Here is a 22,376-nt window from a genome sequence, read left to right as displayed (position 1 = left end):
AAAATAATGCAATTAGTGCTGGTTTGTGGAAAACTCACGTTGCTAGGGAGTTTTGGGACTTGACCTCAAAGTCTAGTTTCTATAAATAATAAAATGACAAATAAGTGTGTCTCTCTCTCTCTCTCTCTCTCTCTCTCTCTCTCTCTCTCTCTCTATATATATATATATATATATATATATATATACTACAAAAATACAGATTTTTATAGTATTTATTTATTTTGTTGTTGTTGTTGCTATTACTTGCACTAGACTGTTTAATCCATATGACCACTGTATGTTTCTTCTTTCAGACGCTGGCTGGCAAGTGGTAGTGACAGTTGCTTTGTGGGCAAGAAGCTTCTTCTTTGTGTGACGATGGGAGAGAGAGAGGCGTGCTTATTTTCACTTGTTGCTCCTGCTGGGACCTGGATTAAACACTGCCTGTCCACACACTTCAGGCCTAAACACTCACTGGAGGAGGGTTCCCAAAGTGACCACTGGTCATCTCAGCCATTTTGCACCAGAAAGAGACTTGTGGTGACCCTTCTGGTCATTTTGGCTTTGGTTGTCATGATGCTGCTCCTGCTGCTGAATTATTATTGCATTATGGTCTGGCACCTGTGTCAAAATGAAGAGTCTGTTCTCCCGATGTTTCAAAACACCACACCAGAACTGGACAAGCAGCACTGAGATGTTACACATTTTGTTTTAATATTTGGTGCACCCATCTGGGATGCATGTATGTGTTATGCTGTCGTGTTGTTGTTTTTTTCTTTTTTGTTTGATGAACTGAAATAACACTGAAATTTCCAGTTTGAGATTTTTCAGTGTACTATATGTGTGATGTAAGAAGGAAATTATTCACACTGTCAGGTTACTCCGTTTTTGAACTTTTAGTTTTGTATTTATTTAAATGATTTCCTAGGTTTGCCATTACTCTGAAAATTATGCCTATTTTAATTGGCAAAGTCACTGTATTTATCCATTTATTTCAATCTGTTAATCTTTATCTAGCGAAGCTTGAAATGTAGTTAAATACTCTTCATAAAACCGGTTTTGTTTAAACTTTGTGTGCTTGTGAATCTTTAAACAGAAATGTTTTGTGAGAAATGTTGTTAATTCTCCTTTCAAGCCTTTCAAACATACACAGATCAGAATATCACTCAGTACATGCTTTTATTGAACAGACTGTATTGTAAACAATGAATCAAAAACATAACCTTTGCCATATTTTTGACGCCTCATGCAATTTAAGATCTGGATGTGTGGCCTTAATTTAATCATTCTGTTTGTCATAAAATAAACATTATTGCTCATGCATTCAAGTGGACAGTAATCCTCCCCAAAGATGATGTCACACATTTTTCTCCTCCCTTTTCAACACCAAACAGGACATTCTTACCACATGGAGAGTAGTGCATTGTGGATACAAAGTAGGCCTGTAAATGCAAAGTGCCTCTGTTCTTGGCAGGAATTATCCTATTCAGAGCAAGCTGTGTCAGCGTTTGAATAGAGGCATGGACATTGAAAGAAGAGAAACCTTGTAAATAAAACTGGTCTCCATCACATTAGTCCTGCTGCACATTAATGACTAAATTTAGTCAGCTGCACCAGCGGACACACCTTTAGTCACATTTGATGTAAGAAGATTTAGGAATGTCTGGAACACTCCCTTATACTACAAAAAAGGTTGTAATTAATGCTGGACATTGTGTTTCTACTAACAATCTATTCTACAGCTATTATTATTACAACAACAACTATTCTACATCTATCTGTATTTCCAAACAGTCTACATAACAATAAAACATGTACACTTGCAAAATTGGTGTTTATTATTATTCTAAAGAAATGTAAAAGAAATGGTTCTGCTGTTACTAACTGGGCTTCTTTGTACAAGAGAAGTCTGTTCTCTTGTTAAGGAACTGGGCGGGCGGAGGGGTTGCCCTTGTTCCTTCACCATCAGTTGCACCAGGCAAACCTCAACTTTACTGATGGATAAACTGTTTGTTAAGTTTGTTGTCCCAGCTGTGCTCTTTCTGTTTGGAATTGTGTCTATTCTACTCCTGACTGTATCTATACATGAAATGAGAGAGCCACCACAGTACATGGTAAGTATGATTACTTCTGTGACCTGATAAAAATGGCAAATTGTTTCTTTTGTGTTCTCTTTCTCTGTCTCTTGCTCTCTATCTTTCTTTCTTTCTCCTGTAAGCTAAGTTGCATTTTACGCAGTGTATCCTGATTAATGGGAGGAATGATTTTAGCACATGATACAAAGAGGAATTGTGGAATTTTTGTAAACAAGCACAAGACCTGAAAACAATGTATGATCACAAAAACATTATGTTTTAAGCACACACTAATATGTTGAGCACAGCTACCTGAACCACAAGTAAAAGTTAGCATCTGAAATTACATTATAACCAGGTACAGCATATTTAGCCTTGGGGAGGTGAGCCTTCACAAGGTAAACATAGAGAATGGTCATTTTGTTCCTGTTGGGAACCCTGGAACAAATGAAGATGCAGACTCAGGATAGTTTGTTATGTCAGATACTTCTGGGAATTGTATCTCCATGAAGTGTGTCTTCTGGCAACAGGTACATGTTAACCCCTGGGAGCCGTGGGTAAACACTGAGCAACAGGTCACAGAAACACACAATATGTACAAAATCTTAGAAGTAATTGTACTTGAAATATGATGGTTATCTCAAAATAAAGTGATTACAGTGGCTCCTGCGAATAAATCACTGTCAAAACATGTTATGTTCTCATCGTATTACGGAAATTTTAGAATTTGACCAAAACTTTAGGTTCTGTTTGAGTTAAAAACAAAAGATAATACATTCTAATCACATAGATTTTAATATAATTTTTTACACTTTTTTTTGCCTCTCTCTCTCTCTCATTGCAGTATGGGGTTGTGCTGGACGCTGGCTCCTCACACACTGCCTTGTACATCTACAGATGGCCGGCGGACAAATTAAATGGCACAGGCGTGGTCACCCAGCACAGCGAATGTCATGTCAAAGGTCAAATGACTTGCTGAAATATTGAACATTTTCAAACAGATTAATGGTAGAGATATAGATAAACATCTAAAGCGTAAATAAAATGAAGCATCAATATGCATGTTCTGGTATAAGATATTTCAATCTAGTTTAATAAATATAGAAATGGATGTAATTATTGTGTCTTGTTTTTCTTTGGTGCAGGAGGAGGAATCTCTAGTTATGCCGGGCAGCAAGGTGCAGCGGCCCACAGCCTTGAGGCGTGCTTGAAGCAGGCCATGCGCGACATTCCCCCAGACAGACATCATCGCACCCCTGTGTATCTAGGAGCTACTGCTGGCATGAGACTTCTGAAGTGAGTGTGTTTTTTTTTTTCTACTTCTATGTTGCTACATGTAGTATTGAATCGTTTTATAAGGCCACATATAAAAGAACACATCCTATTTTAAAGGGGTGGTTCATTGCGATTTTACTTTTTTGACGTTAGTTAGTGTGTAATGTTGCTGTTGGAGCATAAACAATATCTGCAAAGTTACGAAGCTGAAAGTTCAATGCAAACGGAGATATCGTCTTTTAAAATTCTGGCAGTTTAATGCCTACAAAAACAGCTGGTAGGGACTACAACAAGTTACTTCCCGGGTTCATGACATCACAAACCCAGATAAACTCTGCCCTCCGGAAAAGGCAGCAAAGGGGGCGAGGCCATGCTGCGCTGCTTTAGAGAAGAGGAAGAGAAAACTAGAGGTGCACGTAATAATCTATTCATATATGAATCGCGATTCTGTCTTCTAACGATTCTAATGGATTCACAGGTTTCAAAATCAATGTTCAAAAGCAGCAGTTCTCAAGACTGTTCCTCGCGTTCCCCTGCTCTGCATCTCTCTCTCTCTCATTCAGCTCAGCTCCAACAAAGAACTGTAACTTCCAATTATACACTTATTTTCACATAGCTATGAGAAGCGTTAAAACATGGACGTGCGTGCAGTTGCCATACTGTATTAAAGCTTTAATCAGGATAAAACCATATATTAAAAGCTAACATAAGCAGTAGCATTTACAAATAACAGTGTATCTAAAAGTGACAACAACAAACAAAAAACATAGGCCTACCATTAAAAGCCATGCTTGCACAGGTTGTGCACGATCCTCTTCAATAATATCCTCTGCTTCTCAATCGGGCTCAAACTGATAAGCGATATTAACGACGCCATTGTTTACAATACAACCGGAGCACTTGCTGCTGAGGAGAGAGGCAGGACGATTAGACTCGCACTAGAGTTTAGCCAATCACAACATACTGGGCTAGCTAACCAATCAGAGCCCATTGCCTATTTCTGAGGGAGGGGGCTTCATTAAAGAAGGAAATTATCAGACTGTTTCTGAGAGAAGGGACAGAGCTGTGTGGAATAAAGGTAAAACAATTTTTTAACTAAGCTTTAACACATGTTAGACTGCACCCCATAAACACAATCAAGCCTAGAAAAAACCCAGGGAACCACCCCTTTAAAACACTTTCTGGCTGTCTCATTTTCTGGTTAAACTTGTTGAAGTAGTATAATTTTTTCAGGCAGATTAATGGTAAAGGTATTTCTCATGTAGATAAAAAACAAACACAGAAACACCAATATGCAAGTTTCAGGATATTTTAGTTCAGTTTCAAGTGCAAAGCTTCAATAGGATTTGAAGGTTAAAGCCTGATCTTTCTGCATTATATTTTCTGGCATATAACACTTTTTCACCCTGCATATGTGTTTAAGATTGCTTCAGGTTTTCTCTGTAAAATGTTTAGTAAAGTAGTATATACTGTATATATTTTTTTAAATACAAAATTAAAATACCAAACAATAATGCTAAAATTACTGAAACAAAATAAAAATGTAAATAAATAAATAAACCTAAGGGGAACTGATCTTTACAAAAATGTAATTACATTGGGACCAGTTTATTAAATTAGAAAAGAGAAGTTAGTTCTGAGAAAAGGTTTTTACAGGTGCTTTTTGGTTTTACGTCATCTTAATGCAAATTCATACATTTAGGCCTGGTTTCACAGACAGGGCTTAGACTAAACCAGGATTAGGCTATAGTTCAATTAGGACTTTTAAGTAATTTTTATAAACTTGCCTTAGAAAAAGCATTACTGGTGTGCATTTTGAGACAAAATAAAGGCACTGATATAATTTAAAATCAGTCAGAGCAAGTTTCTTTCAGTTGAAACAGCTCAGATTTAGATTTTAGTCTGGGATTAGGTTTAAACCTTGTCTGTGAAACCAAGGGTTAGTGTCTTAATTGTCCTAAATTGCCCCTTTCTAGGGCCAGTGTAGGCTATGTTTTGGCTCTAAGAAGTTTATAGCTATGTAGTAAAATTTTGTTTTCTGCCAGGATGACATTTGCTGATGCACATCCTTTTTTCATTAACATCCAAATACCTTTAATTTTTTTCCATCTTTTATTTTTCAGAATTACCAAAATGATTTCAAATATTAACTGGATATTTTCTAGCCAGGTTTTATGAATGTGAAAAAAAATGTCTTTGTGTTTATCATAAAAATACACTGTATAAACATGCTGCATTGCATCTCTGAATTCCTGTAAATCTTAAAAATTCATTTCCATATCTTCTGTTCATTATAGATGACCAAGAAAGCTCCTGACTTGAAAAAATACCTGAAGGATTACTGTGCAGTTGCAGTGTATATACAAGTGCTAATGCTTAGGGGTTATAACTTTGATGAGAGTTCTTTCCAAAATGTTGCTTTTCAGAAAAAGGTGGGTTTATCAAAAATATACTCATATGCTTGTACATCACAGAACCACCCTAACCCCAAATAATTTTACAGTTTGCTTCTGAATAAAATGCAAATTGTGTGAATGCAAACTAAGTATACAAAAATGCGAAACCACACATTTAGTCTCTACTATGTCACAGGCAGGTGAGGCGTCTGTGGGCTGGGCTCTGGGTTATATTCTCAGTGTGAGCAGTCTTCTTCCAGAGGAACCTGCGGGCATCAGGAAGGGCTTGTGTCCTGCAGCATGGATTGGCTTGTTGATTCTCCTAACCATCCTCCTCATTGCCACTTTCTGTTACATGGCTCTAGTGATTCGGAGGAAAAGGAGTGATGAAGTTGTCTCATAGCTCACTGCTATGCCTACAGTTGTTCTATGTGTTTGGACAGACTCCACAAAAATTAAATGTTTACAAGAATAATGCATTCATACTGTACTGTCTGTGCTAATATTGCATCTAATTTAACAGAAAATGTGTTTGTTTTGCCAATGACAAATTTTACAGAAAGACATCAAAACTAGTTAGGAAATTAAATTGAGGCACAAAATGAATAACACTAAATAATATTATATATCGGTATACTATGGTATATCTGATACCAGCACTGTTCTATTGTACAATCTCAGTTTTAACAGATTACAGCAAATTTCTTTGTCTTTGTTGATCTTGTGTGATATACTTATCAACTTTATTAAAGGAAATATATATCTTTTTGATGAGGATTGTCGATGATATCTGATCAGTGATCCGGAACTCTAGTTATGTATCTCTTTTTTTTTTTGGCCAGTTCACATTTGTCTTCAGTTAATGTACAATAAGAAATTCACAGCATTTCAAATATTTCTCAGACTGAAGGAATAAAACTGTAATGTTAATAATTTATCAAGCTGAATTCATTTCTGATGCAGGTTACTGAAGAAAGTATATACAAAACCATGTTTAACAAATGCATATTAAACTATAGACCTATTTTATTTTTTTTACCATAGATTCTAAAGTTAGCTTATGTTTGAATGACCCTGTTTGAATGAGATCTCGTTTTACTTCGTTATAATTTTACAGTATTAACAACTTATTTTTTTTATAAGAAACTGCTTACCATTGTATTTATAATTGTGGGCTTCATAATATGGTAAACCATAATATATTTGCTTTGTACAATCTAACACAAAGATTTATTTTTAGGTTTTTTAATTTACTAAGACAATAACTTAAAACACCAGCTGATGGCAGTAAGCATCTGCTTAATTCAGTGGCTGGCACGTAAAGAAATGTGATCCTACTGCGCATGCGCACCTCCCTTCATATTTTAGCCATTGCCATGTAGAGCGCTTTGGCATTTTAGCGTAATCTGCTACAGTTTTGATTTATTTCCAGGTTTAAACAAAATGTCCGAGCTTGAAGCTAGTGTATACATATTAAACTATAGACCTATTTTATTTTTTTTACCATAGATTCTAAAGTTAGCTTATGTTTGAATGACCCTGTTTGAATGAGATCTCGTTTTACTTCGTTATAATTTTACAGTATTAACAACTTATTTTTTTTTATAAGAAACTGCTTACCATTGTATTTATAATTGTGGGCTTCATAATATGGTAAACCATAATATATTTGCTTTGTACAATCTAACACAAAGATTTATTTTTAGGTTTTTTAATTTACTAAGACAATAACTTAAAACACCAGCTGATGGCAGTAAGCATCTGCTTAATTCAGTGGCTGGCACGTAAAGAAATGTGATCCTACTGCGCATGCGCACCTCCCTTCATATTTTAGCCATTGCCATGTAGAGCGCTTTGGCATTTTAGCGTAATCTGCTACAGTTTTGATTTATTTCCAGGTTTAAACAAAATGTCCGAGCTTGAAGCTAGTGTATCGTGTTCTCCGCAGTGTGCGGAAACAGACAAAATCAAAAATACAGACGATATCAATCCAGAAACAGTACAAAACACTAACACCAATATTTCTCAGGTTGAAGAAGGTGAGTCTTATCAGTTGAAACCCTTCAAAAACTTCAAAAATGCCGTCATGTGGAGTTTTTTTGCATCGAATGCTTGTGTTTGAGTTGTTTGAGATGGATTCATGGGTGGTAATAAAGCTTAGCGAGTAAACAAGCTAGGCTAGGCTAAATATTAGTACCCATCATTCATCTTAAACAACCACCACAAAAATCCCTTTTTAAAACTATCTGTGTTTTTAAGTCGATTGTCATCGTTCATCGGCTGAAAATACACATTAAGACACAAAACGTGGAGTTAATGAATCATACCATCGTGTAAATAGATTATTTCGCCGATAAAGCAACAATCAACAAGTTAGCCAGGTAGCGAATGCCTATTTAGCCTCATAATAATCCTCCATTGCCATTGTTATGGAAAGTAACAGCTCGTTTGTGACATTTCAAAACGTTTTAGTGCATTTTAAGTTTCTAAAATGCCATTAAGTTTCCATTTTAAATCTCTAATTCGTGTCATTTTATTTTTTAAAAAATAGTATCACATTTATGTTATGTTCAGATAGTAGTACAAGTAAGTACATATTAATAAATGCTCATTTAGTTATGTTTTTATGTAATTTTAGTATCCACAAACTTATTGGTAACTAGATTATTTGAGCAGATAGTACAATGACACATTCAGGAACAAACAACCTTACCGAATTAAAACTTTTTATGCCAATAATAGAATTCAAGTAAGTTTGACACGTTTTACAATAACATGAGCTCTTTCATTTAGACATATGTACATTGCTGCATGGCATTCATTAAAATAATGCACGGCGTGTACAAATAGTCTATTTAGGTATGCACAGCTTCAAGACCATGTAATTTATTGGTCTAATATTATTAGTGATTCTTTCATTTAAATCAATTGGAATAATTTAGATTTTACATTGATGTACCGATGCCTAGATTCAGTTGTAACATATAAAACTATTGTTCTTTAACTGGATTTGTGTTTTTATAGCAGATTTCTAATATGGGTCAGTTATTAGTTATCAGGCATAACATGAAATAGTTGTCAGTGTATCCTTAATTCTGTTAAAATATCTTTTTTTTGCACCACAATAACCAGATGCATTATTACTTGCACGCTTTGCTTGCACACATTGGGCCAAATTTAAGCAGAACGAATTTCTCTGTAAAACCATTTGTGTATAAATGTTCAAATTTAGTTCAGTCCAACGATTTATGTCAGAATGAATTCATGAACAAAATTGATTTTGCTTATGCTTTTTTCATTAAATCACAATTTGGCTACTGATATTTTTATTTCAAGTCTGTTTCTTGTTCACTAGTTTTACCAAAAGCCTCATAGTGTATCTAAAACTTATTTCTAATCATAAATTTCATGCTCTGTGAAAATCAGATATGTAAAAAAAAAAAAAGAGCCATGTGAGATTGTCTATGCTAACCACATCAGCTACATTACACAAAAGTATGTTAAGATTATTTCATACAGTAAATATTATTTTATGTTATTTTCGCTTTTAATGTCTGATTTTTCTGCAGGGTATCAGAGCGACAGTGGTCTTCTCAAAGGCTTGTTGACAGATAACTTCTGTCACGTCTGTGAAGCAACCCTGCTTTACGAATCCCAGAGAGTTTCTCATTATGAGGTTTGTGAGGTGGTTTTTCATGCAACTGTATCAAGTTTTTTCAGGCAACCTCAAAAATCTGCAGTCATATTTCTAACATTGGTTTCTATGTTGCCAGGGGAAAAAGCATGCACAAAGAGTCAGGGTGTACTTGCAGAACAAGAACACTAAATTAAATAAGCCGAGCCAAGATTGTGGAGGCCTTTTGGTATGTAACAGATCATACAGAATATTCATATATTGCTCTTAAGTGTGTGGTAATATATAATACTTAATATTTTTTTACAGAGAGGTCTGTCTGCAGAGAAGTTCTGCGAGATGTGCAACATGGTATTCAGCTCTCCAACTGTGGCCAAGTCGCACTATGAGGGCAAAGTTCATGCAAAGAACATGAGAAAAACCAATCCTCTGCCACCTGGAGGTGAGTAAAATCAAACTGGGGACTGTTAGGTTTGATTCTTCGCCATTGTGGGCTAAATCTGTCATAACACTATTATGTTATATTCAACTTTCAGTGCCCGTCCTAGAATCCACAATTCCTGATGTACACCCATCAGAGGCTGCTGTGCAGAATCAGATCAGTCTGGAGCAGAAGGACACTTCTGGCTTGGGCGATCAAGAGGTTGATCTCAGTGACCCCAACAAGTACTGTACACTGTGCAGCGCTTCCTTTAACAACCCTCTGGTCGCCCAGCAGCACTATAGCGGTCGGAAGCATCAGAGGAACCAGGCCCGGCAAGAGATGCTGGATGAGATGGGGGAACAGTCAGAAAATGGTATGCGTTAAAATATATCTACATTGACCAATTTAAAAAATATTCAAATTAATGACAAATTTTTATTCAGAAATGCGTAATTAATTAATTATATGAAATTAAATTTAAGAATTATATAAAGTATACAAATCAAAATAATTTTGTAATGTCACATGTTATCCATTAATGTAAACAGAAATATTGTTGTACTCAGTGGTCGTTCACGATTTTTACATATTCATGGTTGAGAATTGACTGTACATTTGAAATTTTCTTGTTATTCTGTTTTTCTCTCACGCACTAGCGCTTCCTTTAACAACCCTCTGGTCGCCCAGCAGCACTATAGCGGTCGGAAACATCAGAGGAACCAGGCCCGGCAAGAGATGCTGGATGAGATGGGGGAACAGTCAGAAAATGGTATGCGTTAAAATATATCTACATTGACCAATTAAAAAAAATATTCAAATTAATGACAAATTTTTATTCAGAAATGCGTAATTAATTAATTATATGAAATTAAATTTAAGAATTATATAAAGTATACAAATCAAAATAATTTTGTAATGTCACATGTTATCCATTAATGTAAACAGAAATATTGTTGTACTCAGTGGTCGTTCACGATTTTTACATATTCATGGTTGAGAATTGACTGTACATTTGAAATTTTCTTGTTATTCTGTTTTTCTCTCACGCACACATACAGCGAGCTCCCTGACTTGCCCGATTTGCTGTCTGACACTCAGCTCAGTAGAGATGTACCAGGCACACATGCAGGGAAACAAACACTTTGTCAAGTGAGTGACGTTGCTCTCATTCATTATTTTATCTGATGCCTTTTTTTGTTATAGCCACTAGGATTTAGATCTTGATCTTGTCAGCAAATATTTGACATTTTTAGAATGACATTTTAAAATTCATTAAAATTAAATCAGAAAGAATCTTACTTACATTCTAAATGTGTTCATGGGCAAAATCCCACCATAGATTCCTCTTTTTATTTATTTATTTATTTTTTTCATTTAATATAAAATATTTTATCTGCAAATTTGTAAAATAAGGGAAAAAAATGTGGCAAATTGATTGATTTCCTGTTGACTTTGGGTGAAATTTGAGTCAATCTTTAAAATAAACTTTTTTTTACGTATTGCAGTTATTTCTGGATTTTACATATTTGCATACACTAAAAAAAGAATTTTTAAAGTTGTAAATAAAAATAAGGCTGTACGTTTTGCAAGAAAATACTCCTTATTGTTAAGTTTTCTGATTTTGCCATTTCTTCGTATTTTTTTGAGAAATTTACTAGCAATTTCTAAATGTGAAAATTGTTTCCAGTCCAATTTTGTTTCACTCTTGGCTATTGGAAAACTCACATTTGTCAGTCACTAGTTTAAATGCTAGACTAAGTGAACTGTCATTAATCTTTGCCCTTAGAGAGAAGAAAGTTATGGAACTGTGCCAATCTCAGAAGAAAGTGTACGACTCCTTCCAGGATGAGCTGGCTGACTACATCCAGGTGCAGAAGGCCCGGGGACTGGATCCCAAAGCAGGGTTGGGAACCATAGGACAAGCAAGCAAGGGCCTGGATGAGAGTGTGAAAGAAGGTCCACAGAAAGCAGAAGAGATGCCTCATCCTGGCCAGCTGGTACCACATTTTTCATCTCCTGGTTTCCCTCAACCTCACTGGCACCCACAATTCCAGTCTCAGGTCAATCAGTTCGGCTTTGGTATGAGAGGCCCTGTCCCACACTATCGGCCGGGATTTATGCCCCATGCCCGTCCTCCTTTCCCACCTGGTCACCTGTATAAAAGAGGGAGGAGCCCTGAGTCATTTAGCTCCTCCTCTTCCTCAGACTCCTCCTCCTACACTAGCAGCAGTAGTGACAGCAGCAGCAGTTATGACAGCAGAGAGAGGAGGAGACGGAAGAAGAAGATGAAAAAGCGAGGGAAGAGCAGAAGAGACCAGGAGGAAGGGTCTGCTACGGAACAAGTAGAAAGGAAAAAGAGGTGGAAGGGAGACAGGAGAGGAAGTGTAGAAGGAGAAGATGATAGCAAGAAATGGAAGGAGAGAAGAAAAAGAGAGAGGAGCTCTAGTGAAGACGAGGAAAGCAGAAGTAAAAGAAGAGCAAGCAAGAAAAGTAGGAGGCATGGGGAGAGACGAAAAGAAGAGGAACTCATGGAGAAACAAGAGGTTGAAGTGCACGAGGAACCACAAGGAAAGATGGAGGAACACGTAGAGGTCAGGACAGAAACGAAAGATGGCAAACACAAATACAAAAAAGAGAAGAAAAAAGGAAAAGAGAAGCTGAATCGAGAAGACAACAGGACAGAGGAGGAAAGGCTCTGGGATGAAACGATTCTTGGTGTTTTTTAGACTTTAGTTTTTTTCGATGATGGTCTGACAGTATTGTTCTAATAAAAATGCACAGGACCCCAGAAAAGCGTTTTGCTGAAATCTTCTGGACCCTTCTCTCTATTTATGCTTTCTGAAGAACTCTAAAGGCCTTTCTTTTATACAGAAACTCATCTGATCACAATTCCTTTTTAAGGAATCAACAGTGAAAATTTTGTCATGATTCACTCACCCTCATTTCATTTCAAACTCATATGACTTCTATGGAACACAAAAATAGATGTTAAGAATGTTCATGCTGCTTTTTTCCAATGCAACGAATGTGTGTGGAAGCTCCGAAAATGACAAAAAGTAGAAGTCAATATGACTTCTGCACTATATTTCAAGTTTTTTGATTTTTGGTAAGGTACAGCTCAAAACTGATTGAAAATATTGGTTCAAAATATTGCTGCCTGCAGTTCCACATATTCAACCTTGCTGTGTTGTGAGCAAGAAACTACAGCGTTTGTTAAAAACTGGCTTCAAACGACTTTATGCTGCACAATTTGTATGAATTAACTGCTACTTTTAAGGTGCTTTTGTCACTTTTAGAGCTTGACAACATTCATTCACTTTCACAGTGTGGAAAAGAGCAACGTGAACATTAGGCTAAACCTCTTCTTTTGTGTTCCACAGAAGAAAGGAAATCATACAGGTTTGGAATGAGATGAGGGTGAGGAAATGATGAAAATGTTCATTCCTTGAAATGCTCAGGACTACAGACTTTAGGATGTCTCTAGAGCTGCACTTCTCTCTTGGAGAAATCACTGACTTTATACCTTGTGGTGTGATGCAAAAACACTACGTGAGCCATCCACCCATGTTCATGTGGATGTGTCCATCAACTTGCTTCATGCTTTGATCAAATAAACCCCTCCCACTGTTTATATCAGCATAGACTTAGTATTTATTGTTGAACTTTTTCTAAAAATCTCTTGTACATGAACTTTTGTTTCTGACTTAATTGAAGCATTTACAGTTTTAGTCTCAAGGGGGCGTTGATTGCAAATGTACACACTACACTGTGGATCTGCTAGAAACCTCTTTCAGACTTAATCTCTCTGTGTTCAAGAAAGACATGAAAACAGGAATGAACGGTGAGAATAAAATGAAGAGTTGTCAGAATATAGAGTATCGCATATTGTAAACATTTCCCTGAATCAGAAGAGCTCGGCCTGCAATCCTTGTTTTTGTTGCATTTCTGTGAATGTGTGAAACAGTAATGTGACACCAGGCTCATTTGATGCTGGAATATTTTTTGTTTGCAGGTCTAACAGGTGCAGGAGTTGAATGAGGACACGACTGCTACTCTGTTGACCTGTTTCTTGCATAGAGCTGCATTTCCTTTTTTGTGAGTTAACTTGTCACAATCATGCAATCATGTTTATTTAATGAGTGTGCTGCTGCTAAGCCAATTTCCAATGTCTCCATTAAACAATCCTTAATTCACTTTTGCATCACTTTCTGAGCGCTCAGGGAACATACTGATCATGGGAAGATGAATGTGGTTGTGTTTCAAAAGAAAAAAATTATACTTGAAAATGCATTATTTATGGGTTTTTTTTATTTATTTTTTTATCACATTCCCATGTAAAATGTGATGGTTCGGTCAAAAATGACCATTTTGTAATTTACTAATCCTAATGTCGTTCCAAACTCATGAAAATGGGGATGTGGGCTGGTTATCTCCAAAATGACAAAAAAGCATCATAAAAGTTTGCACTGTATTCCAAACCTTATATGTATTTTTGTGTCATAAACAGTAAAGATTCTGCTCTCCACACCCATTTAAATCGGGTGCCTTTAGATGCATAGGTTTAGAACATGAAGTTTGAAATCGATGTTATCCATTTATCCACCTTCCGATTTCCAATTTCAAGCCAATTTGAAAATGTGGATGCACAATTGAAATTATAAATGACTATAATAATTTTATGGACTTATATTTATGATAATTTATGATGACTTGTTGTCATTTTAAAGACGTGCCTGATCCCCATTCCCTTTCACTATATAAAATATAGTATTGTTTAACATTTCTACTTTTGTGTCCGACTGGAAAAAGTCAGACATGCACTACCTGTCAAAAGGTTGGCATAATTAACTTTTTTCAAATGTTTTTGAAAGAGGTCTTTTATGCTCACCAAGGCTGCATTAAGTAACAAAATACAGTAAAACTGTAATATTGTGAAATATCATTGCCATTTAAAAGAGCGGTTTTCTATTTTAATATAATTATTCCTTAAAATGTATTCCTATTTTAAATGAATTTATTTCTGTGATGGCAAAGCTGAATTTTCAGCAGCCATTACTTTAGTCTTCAGTCATGATCCTGCAGAAATCATTCTAATATGCTGATTTGCTTACATTTAAAAATCGAAGTAATATAGTGTACATGGAACAACATAATGCTGAGTAAAGTTTTTTTTGCGTGAACTGTCCCTTTAATTTGCAAGCATGATGAATTGTAATGTTTTTAATTCTACTAAAACATGTTTTGATCTTCAAATGCACTTGTATTAAATTGTGGATCTAACACCTGTAGCTTCTCACACAGCTTTTGTACTTCAGAACTATATGAACTTTTTTCCAAGTCTTTGTAACCGCAGAGTTGAAAGCCCTCCGTAGACACAAGCTCGTCGCACTAAAGCGTTCTCTCGAGCCCCCTGAGATCTCCTGTTTTCAAAGAATCGTGTGGTTCGGCTCCCTGTGTCTTTGTCGTACCCTCGACCTCCAAGGCGTGTGCGTCTCCCACATCCTCCCCTCGTCACGACCCCTCCACGGGCCCATGAGCCCCTCCAGCCCTCCTCAAGAGACGAGGGCCAATGAAAGAGATCTTTTAACACCTCAGCTCGAAAACTCCCACACAAGCCCCTCTGAACTTCAGGCTCCAGAGTCCCACACACTCAAAAACTTTATTAGTTTATCTAGAATGTGGAGTGGAAAACAAGCACGTTGGTTTGTGAGTTGAGAAATGTTGGGCTTCTGAATAAAAACCAACAATTTGACTTTGTGGTGCGAAAACAGGCCTGCAGTTTTGTTCTTCAGGGTTGTTCGGTGTTGATGTTGTGATATACACTCTTAAAAATAAAGGTGCTTCACGATGCCATAGAAGAACCTTTTTGTCTAAATGGTTCCATGAAGAACCTTTAACATTTGAAGAACCTTTCTGTTTCACAAAAGGTTCTTTGGGGCGAAATAAGGTTCTTCAGATTATAAAAAGGTAAGAAAGAGATGGTTCTTTAAAGAACCTTTGACTGAATGGTTCTTTGTGGAACCAAAAATGGTTCTTCTATGGCATCGCTTCAAGAACCTTTTGAAGCACCTTTATTTTTAAGAGTGTAGGGTGGAATTTTCAGTGCATATTAATGAACAAACCTTCATTTATTTATGAATTATTATGAGATAAATGTGTACATAACTTAATATGATCTGCTCTATCGATATGCGATATCGATTGCAGTGTTAAGCGGTTTTACATTGTGTGAAAAAAAAAGTTTTCCAACATGCATTTTTTTATAGTTTATGATGTTTAAGTGCTTTAGTTTTTCTTTAACTTGACCTAACTATTAATTCAGCCAAAATATGTGATTGAGTAGACACAACTGTGTACATATAATACCAAACTAGTTTTTTTTATATGTATTTGTAAAATATTCTAAAATAATATTTTTTATAATTTTATGTATCTTTTAACATCTTTATTTTAATTTAATCTTTTGTGAATACTTTTATGCATTTTCAATTTTCTTCATCAGTAATTAAATTCAAAGTGGCTGTACTTTGAAGTAAATATTTTAAGCAGCATTTAAAGCACACATTTTGGGGGCATAACGTGACATGATAAAAATCAACACTTCGAGATTAAACATATTTTGTTTTCCACGGCACAATATTGTTGATTATATGCCACCGTCGGTGCTTTTTCACTATTAATGTGGGTATTGGTTAATTAAGTGATTTTTTCATAAATCAGCATTGGCAGTGTGTTTGGTTGAATATGTGATTCATTTCAGTCTTACCTGATATTTATCACAAGCGTTTTTATATTACGTGTTTGTGTTTGATTTGATACAGTGCCAGCTGTTGTGTTCTGTGGACAGATGTAGGTGTTTCTCAGGTCACACACCTGCATTTGGGTTAAAGATCTTTTAGGAAAGACGTTTGGGGTTCAGCAAACCTGTGCGTTTTGTTTCAGATTAAAGAGAAAAACAAAGTCCTTTAACATTCACTAGAACTACACAAATAATAGAATGACCAGTGGGTTTTTCTAAATATGTGAATTTCTAGCTATTGAAATTGATTTTCAGATTGTTTAGATCTCTTTTGTGAGTTCAGTTTAAACCTCTAACTTTTCCAACAACGTGTTGGTTAAAATATACGTTGAGGTCTTCAAAATGTCTATTAAATCAACTCTACTTTCTGAATATGACTCTAAAGCAGAATTTAAAAGGCTGAAATGCATCATAATTTATATATTGGGAACAGTGGATTGAGAAAATCAAAGATGACTTTGTACTTCAGATGGTTTATTGAAATCATGCTTTTGCATGTAAAATAGCCAATAGCTGCTATTTACTTGCTAACGAAACTTGAAATGTGTGTATTTCCGAAAAAGTCTCCTGATTTTTCCTTGATGTTTTCTTCTGTGTGTTTCCTCTGACTCATTCTCTGATAGGCTGTCAGTAATTGGTTCATTGGCCCCACACACTGCAGGCCCTCCTTTCTGCATGACACATGAAGAACAGAAAGGAAAACACAGACACACAGTTGACAGCTCACACACAGACGCCCAAGGATGACCCTCTCTTGCATGTGCTTTTGTTTGTTCGTATGGATGGCAGGTAAGAACTTTCCTTTGCATTATATTTTAAGAGCTGTCAAACTTTTAATGTGATCAGACCTGAAACTCAAGTGATACAGTAATATGAGCTCAGTGTGAGTACATCTGCAGAAGTAAATTGATGACTTTTGTTATATCTTTTGTTTGAATACTGTCATAAATTTATGTCATCCTGCAAAGACGGTATTTTTAAAGAATCTTATATAATCTTAATAACATGATGTGAAGGTATCGATGCTGCGTTGTAGGCCCAAAAACGTTTGCATCCTTAGGCAATTACGAGATTTCTTGCATTTTAAAACGTTTGGAGAGCATTTTATGCTTTCACATTTTATAATATATAAAAGTTTTCCGATAATTATCAGAGACAAGCCAGGTAATCTCTCACACTCAAGTTTATGTAGAATAACAGCTTGTTTATTTGCATACATATATATTTTAATGTAAAAGAAATATATGTATTAATGCATATATTCTTAAAATGCTGACTATTCTTTTTTATTATTATTATTATTTATCGCTCTGGTTTGTTTGTTGCTGGTTTTCCAGAATGATCTGCTTTGTTTAAGTCAGTGTTAAACAAAAATCGCCTTGCAACTGAAATCTGATTCACTAAAGACTCACTTTCTATGCTTTCACACGCTCAACCTATTTTGGATTTCATACCAAACTGAATAGTGTAATTTGAGTGAATGGATTTTTTTTTCCGTTCTCTGACATATGAACTATAATGTTTTCTTCGCATATGAATCAATGCCCACATAAGCATATCTCAAAGTGTCAATGCAAAAAAAAAAAAGTGCTTTCCCCGCCAGGCACTGATAATAGAGGAAAACTATTTTGCAAGAGGATATAGACAACACAAATTGCCTATAAGCATACTGTCTGTCTATTCAGGTTTCCATTCTTACATAACAAGGAAATTACTGCCTTCTAGTTCTGTATGGTCTATTGTGAAAGGAACTTTCAGCCTTTTCTTTTCTGCTTTTTTAGTTTCTAAATCTAATTTAAACCTGTCACCTTTTACTGTTTTACTTTCTGCATAGAAAAAAGCTGAAAAATATCTGATTTAATACTGTATGCCAGTGCCCTTTGAATAGGTACCATTCAGACGCCTAACATTTTTTAAGTAGCTAAACTGTCGTTAAACCCAAAAATCAAAATGTGCATAACAAACAAAGTAGAACTTATGATTTTTTCTTTGTTTCTCCTTTAGTGGCTTTACTGCCCACCTTCCAAGCTACGCCGTCTGTTCTCTACGCCAAAATCAACGGCTCGGAAAGTATGTCCTGTGAATGTCCAGATCACTCCTGCCAGGAGGTTTTTTGGTACCGATACCTTAAGAGGACAAAGACTCTTCAGTTCCTCTTGTATGTCAACAGCGCTGGCAGAGAGCAACATGGAGAAAACCTGATCGCCACTCGCTTCAAGGGCTCGGTGTCCTCTGGTCAGAGGGTGGTCTACACCCTGCGTATAACAGGACTTCAGGAGGAAGAAATCGGCCTCTATTCCTGCATGTTTAAAACCAAAAATATTATGCCTGTTGGATATTACATAATGCCTGGAGGTATAGCAGCGCTCTTCTTCTGTGTTTTGGTTCCTTACCCTGTTTTTTCTTTAATGGCGTTACTGATGGTTAGTGAACGAAGATTTTAGGATGAAAAAAGTCATGAAGACCAAAGCAGTGAATCTGAGACACCTAATGTTGGTTTGGGCACTAGCATTGAACTTTCCATCCCTAAAGTGAGAGGATCTTTACCTGGTGTTAAGTTGAAGATGGTTCCAAATATACACGTTATACAAGTATACGTGTCAATCCTGGTGCTCAAGAGCATCTCAAGGTCTTAAATGACTAATAGGAGACATAGTAAGACTGAAATAGAAGTGAAGTGTTCAAAGATGCAGAGATGTTTGGCCTCAGAATCCTAGAGTTCTGTTAGTTTAAGCAGCCTTGACCTGTCTTAGATCTTCTAGTCTGGAAAGTTCATGTTAATCGACTTGGTTGTCAAGTTGCTGGACACTGTGGGTGCCAAATGTTCTAGTTTTATATATGTTCTGTCTTGATGTTCTCTGTTCTTTGTTCTCCAGTGAATCCTCCGACAGATCAGCCGCCAACAGTTAAGACCAAGACACCCAAGAAGACCTGTAATTGCAAACCCCCCAGCTCTCCTAAAGGTACGGACTGAGACGTGCTTTTAGATGTTACTGATTTTGTGCTGTTTTATACTGTTTAGTTGAATTGGTTTGTTTGTGTCACATTGCAGGCTGTGAACAATCAGTGCTTTGGCCGGGCATTGGTGCTCTTTTGCTTTTGGCCATTACACTTGCTGGCACACTTTACTACTTCAGTCGTGAGTGCACACACATACACACACACACAGAGTTTGCACATGTCTTTGTAACATACTGGTACATCACAGTGGTCAATGAAATAACTTAACAACTTCAATCAATCAATAATTTTATTTTGGTCCTCACAGACAACTTTTCACAAAATAAATAAATAAACATAATTACCGAAAAAGGTGTAGGCTGAAGCCTTGCTTATTATGCCTACCCTTTATACATAATTAACTGATGAGCGACACTTTTCACTAAGAAATACAAGATAAACATGTTACATAAACATTACCCCAAATGTACATACATAATTCAAAACAACATAACAAAAATACACATTACAACTATTACTTCAATATTGTAACAATACATTCACAATTATTGATACTGGGTCATATAATTATTTATCACCTTATTTTTATGCATTTTCTTGAATATTGCAGAGTGAATTACATAATTTTAATTCCTTATCACAATTATTCCATAGATTTACCCCTTTAACAGATAAACACCTACTTTTTGCATTAGTTCTTGCCCTAACTTTTTTAAACATATACAATCCTCTTAGATTATACTGACTTTCTCTTATTTTGAACAGCCTCTGAATACAATTTGGAAGTAAATTATTATAAACTTTGAACATAATCTGTGATGTACATAAATCAACTAAATCTACAAATTTTAAAGCATGTAAATGAATAAACAATTTGTTTGTTGGTTCGTAATAATCAACCCTTTTAACAATCCTAATTGCTTTCTTTTGTAACTTATATATTGAATTTATATAGGTTTTATAAGTATGACCCCACACCTCCACACAATAAGTAATGTATGGAACTATGAGTGCACAATACAATATATATAACGTTTTTTCATTCAAAATATGTTTTATTCTATTTAATATTGCAATGGATTTGGACATTTTTGTTTTTACATGGTTAATATGTGGTTTCAAACATAATTTATGATCAATTATAACACCCAAAAATGTATTTTCATACACTCTTTCTATTTCCTCATTGTTAATCCTTAATTTAATTTTGTTGTTACTTTGTCGATTACTAAATATTATAAACTTAGTTTTACTTAAGTTCAGTGAAAGTCTATTATCATCAAACCATTTTTTGAAAACCATGAGTTCGAATTCCACTGTATTCAGAAGCTGTTCCAAGTTTTTCCCCGAACAATATAAATTTGTATCATCAGCAAACAAAACCATTTTTAATACTTTAGACACTTTACAAATATAATTTATGTACAGTACAAACAATTTGGGGCCTAACACCGAACCTTGCGGAACACCACAAGTAACCTTCATTACATCTGATTTAACATTGTTTATTTGTACAAATTGATATCTGTCATCGAGGTAACTTTTTAGCCAAGCAAAGGCTTTTCCTCTTATACCATATCTCTCCAGTTTCATCATTAATAAACCATAATCAATAGTGGCAAACGCGTTTTTTTAAATCTAGGAACACCCCCACAGTATATTCATTATTATCCATTAAAGAAGAAATCTCTTCTACCAGTTCCATCACAGCCATTGAGGTCGACCTGTTGTTCCAAACTTCAGTTTGGCCGTGTGACATGTTTACTCTCGCATACGGAGTTTCAGATGTTCAGAAGTCCATTGTGAGAGTTTCTGAAGTTCTACCTCACAGTGCTTATAATTTAGTAACAGTATAAACAGTTTACTGTACAATAAAAGTGAAATTATTTTGAATAGGAATTTTATATAAAATGTCATATGCACATCAACTCATACATTTTTTTCTTTTTTATATATTGGGACAGGTCTACCAAAGAAGTGTAGACATCAATTTACCAAGTAAGTCAAGAAATGTTTCAACGTGCTGCTACATAATGAGATTTAAGTGTTTTTTTAAAAAAACATTTTAATTAATGCTTTTTATTACTAAAATGTCTCTTAAATGATCTTTTGGCCTTTCAAACATGAAAAATGAGCAAATAAATGGAAAGGTTATGGCTGTGGGTTAATGTTCATTTGCGACACTGGCATCTCACATCAAAGCCCTTTACATATGCGTTTGCATTGGTTCTGTTTCAACAGTTTGACTTATTAGACTCAGAAAAACTTGGATAAAATCCTTAATATTTTTCTAGCCTATTTCTGACAGTATTATGAGCTTTAAGACATTTTTTTTAACTTTTTAAAAATATACTGTGTCATTTTCTCCATAGAACGAATCAGTTGCGATGAGGTGGAAGAACACACTCTTCATGTCGAAACAAATGTAAGCATTTGGATTGAAACATGACTTACCTTTAAAAAGTTTAAATACAGTCTTTGTCTTATTATTTTTTGTTCATTTGCAGGCGGTGGTCTTTTTTCTCTCCAAAGTATGGACCTGTGTCGAAGTCTCTGAAATTTTGCCATAGCTTCACAAATATCAAATATATTGGTTTTTAGAATGTAAAAAAATGTATATATAAAAATAATAGCTTAAATGTACAGTTCAGTGTTTCATCGGACGTTATTCAACCAACAGTCCACTTAATGAATTAGATTCATTGTCTGACTTGACCGAATCAAACCAGAGCAGAACATTACCACCAGGATCACCACAAAACCGAACTCACTCTAAACTTGGACTAACCTCAGCTGTCTTAATCGAGCTTCGAGTTTTGTTCTTGCCAGTACA

The 22,376-nt window shown here is 35.5% G+C and overlaps 3 protein-coding genes across 3 annotated transcripts; all 3 read left to right on the top strand.

The window, feature by feature from the left end:
* Positions 1–1,976: 1,976 nt before the first annotated feature.
* LOC107600884 (ectonucleoside triphosphate diphosphohydrolase 2-like) lies at positions 1,977–6,416 on the top strand. Its single transcript, XM_016292862.1, has 6 exons — positions 1,977–2,093; positions 2,899–3,016; positions 3,200–3,350; positions 5,306–5,312; positions 5,627–5,761; positions 5,922–6,416. The coding sequence occupies exons 1-6, from the start codon at positions 1,977–1,979 to the stop codon at positions 6,126–6,128; spliced, it is 735 nt and encodes a 244-aa protein (XP_016148348.1). The 3' UTR covers positions 6,129–6,416.
* Positions 6,417–7,535: 1,119 nt separating this feature from the next.
* On the top strand, positions 7,536–12,712 carry LOC107600930 (zinc finger matrin-type protein 1-like). Its single transcript, XM_016292919.1, has 7 exons — positions 7,536–7,764; positions 9,295–9,401; positions 9,499–9,588; positions 9,669–9,801; positions 9,896–10,156; positions 10,842–10,932; positions 11,570–12,712. Exons 1-7 carry the CDS (start codon positions 7,635–7,637, stop codon positions 12,507–12,509), a joined length of 1,752 nt encoding a protein of 583 aa, XP_016148405.1. The 5' UTR covers positions 7,536–7,634; the 3' UTR covers positions 12,510–12,712.
* A 762-nt stretch (positions 12,713–13,474) lies between these two features.
* Positions 13,475–22,376, top strand: LOC107600931 (uncharacterized). Its single transcript, XM_016292920.1, has 8 exons — positions 13,475–13,878; positions 17,206–17,371; positions 18,587–18,937; positions 19,459–19,545; positions 19,635–19,721; positions 21,508–21,541; positions 21,916–21,968; positions 22,051–22,376. The coding sequence occupies exons 2-7, from the start codon at positions 17,326–17,328 to the stop codon at positions 21,932–21,934; spliced, it is 624 nt and encodes a 207-aa protein (XP_016148406.1). The 5' UTR covers positions 13,475–13,878; positions 17,206–17,325; the 3' UTR covers positions 21,935–21,968; positions 22,051–22,376.

This window comes from Sinocyclocheilus grahami, unplaced genomic scaffold (assembly GCF_001515645.1).
Source record: "Sinocyclocheilus grahami isolate Dianchi unplaced genomic scaffold, SAMN03320097.WGS_v1.1 scaffold294.1, whole genome shotgun sequence".
Lineage (NCBI taxonomy): Eukaryota > Metazoa > Chordata > Actinopteri > Cypriniformes > Cyprinidae > Sinocyclocheilus > Sinocyclocheilus grahami.
Note: the sequence above shows the minus strand (reverse complement) of the source record. Positions and strands in the feature narration are given on the sequence as shown.